This window comes from Mya arenaria, chromosome 17 (assembly GCF_026914265.1).
Source record: "Mya arenaria isolate MELC-2E11 chromosome 17, ASM2691426v1".
Classification (NCBI taxonomy): Eukaryota; Metazoa; Mollusca; class Bivalvia; order Myida; family Myidae; genus Mya; species Mya arenaria.
The window spans coordinates 52,972,603-52,979,442 of NC_069138.1; the positions used below are offsets into that span (position 1 = coordinate 52,972,603).

Consider the following 6,840-nt stretch of genomic DNA (forward strand, 5'->3'; position numbering starts at 1 on the left):
AAACACTCGAATTGGTACATTGTTTATAGGCAATATTATATAGAATTACTGTCTGCTCCATCAGAGACCAAGTGGAAAGGAAGCTCCTAGCATAGACTGGTTTCAAATTGCTGTTAGAAATATGCATTTACTTAGCATAATTTGAAAAAAAATGAGTAAACCAGTCTCTTAATTTGGAGAAAAAAATAAAAGCATTTGAACAAAAGAAACTGAAATCTTCAAATATGTTTTTTGTTGTATGTATTCATTGATCTAAGAACTGAAAAGGTATTCCTAAAAGTAAGTGCTGTCATGCCTAAGAAAAAATGTGTATTGTGTGATATTTCACATATCTGGGTCACTTTTTCATATTATAAAACGCATTCTTGTTTTGTATCAGGTTATTCCAAGCGCATATCAAAGAGTTAAGTAAGATGATCACGCCAGAACACAAGGATCTGACCATACCCAAGATGTATCACCTAGAATGTCCCTGGCCCGCTGCACAGAGGGAACTGTACATGATCAATGCTTACAAGGTTAGTAATGGTCCTTGTTCTTCATGTTTTCAAGGTAAGAAGCTTAATAGTCATTTTAAGGAAGCTAGTGGGTTAAACTAAAATTCCATAATATTATTGATGCCAATTGATCAGCTTCAGTGCTGTAAATATGCCTCAGGCATCTTGAACTTAGTCAAAGTATTGCTTGTAAGTGCACAAATGGATAAAGTTATGAAACATTCGCAGCTTTAACCCTTGCGGGATATTCCCTTTACAGACACCACAGGATATGCTGCATTACATTCATCAATGTGGCACAACAATTGTGAAGCTTTGGCCAATGAGATATATGAGTTTTGCATGCAATTACTTAAATCTATGAAAAAATTACATGCTATGTATATCATTTCCAGACACCAAGGGATAAGCTGTATTGTATTCAGCGGTGTGCTACAACCATCATGAACCTACTGAGTATGGCAAACGAGAAATCAGTCCCTGCTGCTGACGAATTTACACCAGTCTTCATCTTTGTGATAATTAAAGGTAAGGAGGCTTTTAAACGCCTTGCAGTAGAAAGGGGTCATCATCTTTGTGATAATTAAAGGTAAGGAGGCTTTTAAACGCCTTGCAGTAGAAAGGGGTCAAGGATGTTTGGTTAGCACAGCGAATGTCAACTAGCTTCTCACTTCTAAATTACAACTACAGTCGAAACCTGTTTGCTCGATATTGTTTGGCTCGATATCCTTGTTGGCTCAAACTTGATGTAAAGAACCAATTTGTTTTTTTACACTATGTAAGCATTCCCGCTTGGCTCGATATTTGAATGGCTCAAAGTATTTCGGCCGGTCCCTGAGTTATCAAGCCAATGGGTTTTGCCTGAATTTAAGACCAGAGAATTGAAACCATATCCAGTAGTCAGTCTCAAGGCATTTTGCGTACAAAATTGCTCCTTCAGTGAATAAGCCATCAACTGTTGAGGGTAAAACTCCCCCTTTGGATTCAAAATTTTGTTTGTCACTCTTGGGGATGTGACGGGGTCATGCTATAATGCAGCCATTATAAGGCGCGGGCATGACCTTTATACAACAACAACTTCGGTTCCCCAAACTGCTAAAGACCAAACGTATCTGTAATATCATGCTTAGGAAACAGATTAATGTTTTAACAACTTACAATCCTTATATGGCTATGTTTAAATTTTAAATAAAAATGAACTGTTTTTCCTCCAGCCAATCCCCCATGCCTGCTGTCAACTATACAGTATGTAACTAGCCTATACCAGGACAGACTGCAGGGAGAGGAACAGTACTGGTGGATGCAGTTTGTGGCTGCTGTAGAGTTCATCAAAACCATGGACTACCCACGGGATAGCAGTGCATAGTGCTACTGAAGACTTTTAGACTTGTTAAACTTTGTTTGGGTTTAATATTTGCTATTTTGCACAACTTATAAAGGTCGCCAAATAAAACACTGGGGTAATTTTATTACCCATTGATAAAATAATGGTGTCCCAAAGCTTAAATCTTGTGAAAAGGATGCTAAAAGGACCTCACAATATTAAAACAGTATGTAGATGGCACATAGCACATGTAAAATGAACAAATAGTTAAGTCTTGTCAAAGCGAGGGATTATTTACTAGCAACATAATTGTTAGCATCTAAAAAGGCATCTTAAAATTTTAAGGAAAGAAATTTGATGTGAGATGTATTTGGATGTTTAATCTTTTGTTATTATTAAAAACCATGTATTACTCTCAGGATAGCAGTGTTGAGTGGAGTGTGTTTTTAGGTTTTCTATCATTCAAATGATGGAAAGTAATATTTCTTTGTCAAGATTTATGGTCATTTGCCAATCTGATTTGAGCCAAAGATGTTTTGGTCAAAGTGATATAAAGTCATTAAATGATCACCATTCCTATTCCAAACTTATTCGTTGGATCAACAAAGAAATATCTGTGCATGAGGTTGAAAGTGTTGAATAAAAAAAATCATAGACAACCCTATAGACAGGACTGTATTGATGCGACTTAGATATATTCTTAAATGCTTGTTTCAATGTGTAAGCTAAGAATTGTTGAGCACTAAAAACTACCACATTTCTACCTTGCAGCTGAGTCTTGGGTAATAGTTTGATGTGCAAATTTTTATACCCTGACAAACGAAGTTTGAAGGGGGTATATTGGAGTCACCCTGTGGTCTCAAAAATATTCATTTACTTGAATTAGGAACTATGTGGTTTAGAATTGTGTTGCAGTTGATGATAGCTACCAACATATATTTCATTTGTTACATGTATATTTATGCTTGTAGGAAAATTGGAATTGCTTATTATAGAGTTCTGTCAATCATTCATGACATTGATTTGAAATATAACATATTTGTTCCAGTATATTCATGTTGACTAATCATAGCATAGTTGGGAATAGTGCTTACCTATTTTTAGTTTGTTTCAAAGATATATGTCTCATCTCCAGCATGCAACTATTACCTATACAGTTTCTTGAAATGTCATCTCCAGCATGCTCCAGTATGCAACTATAACCTATACAGTTTCTTGAAATGTCATCTCCAGCATGCTCCAGTATGCAACTATAACCTATACAGTTTCTTGAAATGTCATCTCCAGCATGCTCCAGTATGCAACTATAACCTATACAGTTACTCGAAATGTCATCTCCAGCATGCTCCAGTATGCAACTATAACCTATACAGTTTCTTGAAATGTCATCTCCTGCATGCTCCAGTATGCAACTATAACCTATACAGTTACTCGAAATGTCATCTCCAGCATGCAACTATTACCCATACCGTTTAAGATTATCATTCACAGTAATTTGATATAAACATTTTCACAATGACAGCTGTTGAGCAACATAAGAAGAAGGTGCCATGCTCTTTACACAAAGGTCAAGGTTAAACTTTTATAAAGATGCAGACTAAGACAGGGATGTGATTTGTACGCGGATTCGCGGAATTCCGCAGATCTAATGGCCCCCCCCCTCCCAAAAAAAAAATATATATATTTTGTTTTTTTTTAGCTGATTAAAAAAGATACTAGTGTGCTTTTGGTTGTTAGAGTTGATATCCCAGTTTGCTTCAAATTTAAAGTCAGAAGAACCCTCAAAGCCAGTCTTTCTTCTACGGCAGTGTGCTTTTGACCCCAAAAGTGCCCCAAGAACCCATGGTGGAAATGGTTTCAGCCCTCCAGCTGCCAGGTCAATCACATCCCTGCTAAGAATAGTTTCATAGCAACTTTGTATTATTTTATTTTAATTTCCATCAAACATAACAGGTGTGTGCAGCAATCAACTAAGGAGACAGTTACAAGCAAAGGTATTCAAATAACATAATGTTGCTGTTATAAATCATTATGGCATGAACATTTGATAGGGATACATATCATATGCCCCATATAAGACGAAGTTTTATGTACTAAACGACATTACAGTACAAAGTGACTAAAATGTAGTCCACACATACCCATACCATGTTGCAACATCTATTTAGGCAAAAGAGCTGCTGATAGTTTTGTTCATCAGGAAATAAATTACATTTCTGAGTTATACTGGTAATAGAGCATGGTTTGGAGTTTAGATGCACTGCGCGCGCAGTAGTCTAATCGCTTATAGCCAAGGAGGACTCGAGTAGGTTATATAATTTGAGGCATCTGAAGGACACACCTTAATCTGTTCATTAGTATAGCATGAGAGGTGAAATGTTTTTCAATTCTTACATGTTTTTTAAGCCAGGCAACTTTGTAAAGTCTTATTTACACAGTGTACGAACAAAAATGTCTCACAAAAAACAAGATCGCCCCATGTAACATTATTCTCACTAAACATGCTATACATTTTTGGTACCGGTAAAAGAAGTTTTTGGCAACCTTAATAATGAATGATTGTTTGCCTTCTTGTAGTGTATACTGTACATATTTGCTTTTATTACTACTGATACATTGTAATACTGTGTTTGTATATTATGACTAGTTAATGTTGTTTGTGATTGTTGAGGACTGTGATAACTATTGACTGTCGTATACTCGTGTGTAGTATATACGGTATGTTTCCCTATACTGTAAATTGTTTTAATTTCACGATGGTTTTATGTAGGGAAATATTTATAATTGAAATTATGCCATATCATCCTGATGAAAGTTTTCATGATGAGGAATTAGCCCTGGACAAACAAGTGGTCGTGGACTTCGATTCAATTTATATTTCTTTGTGAAACAAAATACTGGTAGGTAACTGTAGAGGACAGTTGTAATCCAATCCTATGTCATATCTATTCAATCATGTTAGGAGTAAAAAAAAAAGAATGATTATAACAACTTCTTTTTCGGTGGATATTTCGAGTGCAAATTCAAAATTAGTTGAAAATATAGGAATAACATCATTTATGTATACAAAGGCAATTTATGTAGTTGTGTTTGAAAGTTAAACTTCACTGGCAAGACTTTATTGATTTACGAACCTATGGTAATTTTATGTATTGAAACATGTCAATGTCAAGTATTCTCTAAATTACAAATTATGTCAATAATTTCTTATTTTATTAAAAATATATCTTCTACTTAACTATAAGGGTAAATCAGGTTGTTTTATAATCAAACTCTGTTTAATACAGAACTGATTTCAGAGTTGTCTACCTATAAGTATTATTTTAAGCAACAACTTAAAAATTAGCAGAAATGATGTGTTGCATGATTGTACATTTAAACCAAGAAGTTATTTTATATCAAGAGAATAACATGACACAATGCTTTTATTTTTATTATTTTTTTATTTAGATTACAGTATGACATACATTTCAGCCAGGCTTAAGCTTTAAAAGTTGCTATCCTACAACATCATAATTTGGTTCCCTTCCTAATTTGGTTCCCCTCCAGTCTGAAAAATATTGGTTATTTAAGTCAGTTAAAACAAACCTTGTTAAATCTGAATGACTAAGGTCTTATACGCCATTTGTTTTTGCAATTATGAAAAAATGTATTATTTTTTCTCTTTGAAAAAAAGTCATTGAGCTTATATTGAGTAGGAAATTTATGTTTGAAGTGTTATTTTGTAGATTTTGCTATATTTATTGGGTTGGAATTTAGGAATTATACATGTAACCCATATTGCATTCTGTAAAAAACAAAGTGACTTGATTTATATAAAGATTTAACATATTGCTGTTGCTTTTAGTATTAAATAAAAAGCAAGCATACTGTTAAGTTAAATAAAAGGCAAGCATATTGTTTATGAAGTTGCATAATAATCAAGAACAGTGTTTATAAATTTAAATAAAGAGGAAGATCATTGTTTATGAAGTTAAGTTAAAATCAAGCGCATTGTTTATTAAGTTAAAATCAGGCACATTGTTTATTAAGTTAAAATCAAGCACATTGTTTATTAAGTTAAAATCAAGCACATTGTTTATAAAGTTAAAATCAAGCACATTGTTTATTAAGTTAAAATCAAGCACATTGTTTATTAAGTTAAAATCAAGCACATTGTTTATTAAGTTAAAATCAAGCACATTGTTTATTAAGTTTAGTAAAAACAAGCACATTGTTCTTATTTCTTAATTGTTAAAGCGGAATATTGTTTTCTTGATTGAAACACTGCATTAAAATGTTGTTTTATATTATTACTTGATTTCACTAAAATGATAGTTCTATTTTTGTTGTTATTTTATATTGTTTTGTTTCTTTTTTATGATTTAGATTATATTGTTGTATGCTAAATGAGGAAGTTGTTAGAACATTCTAAGTAGGTGTATTTAACTTAAATTTATTAAAGAAGCTTTGTACAAGAAGTATAATTTATAACTGTTGTTTTGTTTGAATTACACAATATCATTTACATGCAATGCAAATAAATACCATATGAACACTTTTTTGTCATTTTTTCTTTTGAATAGATGTGTTACAGGTTTGCAAAATCCAAATTGCATTAATGTGTCTGAACTTAACTACCAGTAGTCAGATGCCAAGTCTTATTATAAGGCTACAAAATACTGATGAGGTGTTTGAACTTTAGAGGTCTGCAATGTCCCTGTTGAAGCAATAATAGCGTGTATGTGTCTGATCTCAACTGGTCCTTAGTGTCCATATTGGAGCAAAGTAATGTTTATGTCTGAACCTAACTGGTCAGATACAAAGTCCATATGGCATTAAACAGTGTAAAGGTGTCAATATAAGAGCAAAAAAAGAGATAATGTGGTTGAACTTGACTGGTCTAACCTTCAACTGTCATACAGCTTTGACCCTTGTGCCACTGTGTGTCTATCCTTGAATACTATACAGCTTTGACCCTAGTGCCACTGTGTGTCTATCCTTGAATGTCTATATGGCTATGACCCTTGTGCCATTGTG

General features: G+C 33.5%; 1 protein-coding gene across 1 annotated transcript in view; it reads left to right on the forward strand.

Annotated features, from left to right (window-relative positions):
* The window catches only part of LOC128223833 (GTPase-activating protein and VPS9 domain-containing protein 1-like), a 41,710-nt gene extending 35,352 nt beyond the window's left edge, over positions 1-6,358 (forward strand). Inside the window, exons 23-25 of the mRNA XM_052933251.1 lie at positions 380-518; positions 893-1,025; positions 1,712-6,358. Of these exons, the coding sequence (XP_052789211.1) occupies positions 380-518; positions 893-1,025; positions 1,712-1,863 (424 nt within the window). The 3' untranslated portion in view covers positions 1,864-6,358. The remainder of the gene's footprint in view (positions 1-379; positions 519-892; positions 1,026-1,711) is intronic.
* Positions 6,359-6,840: the final 482 nt, after the last annotated feature.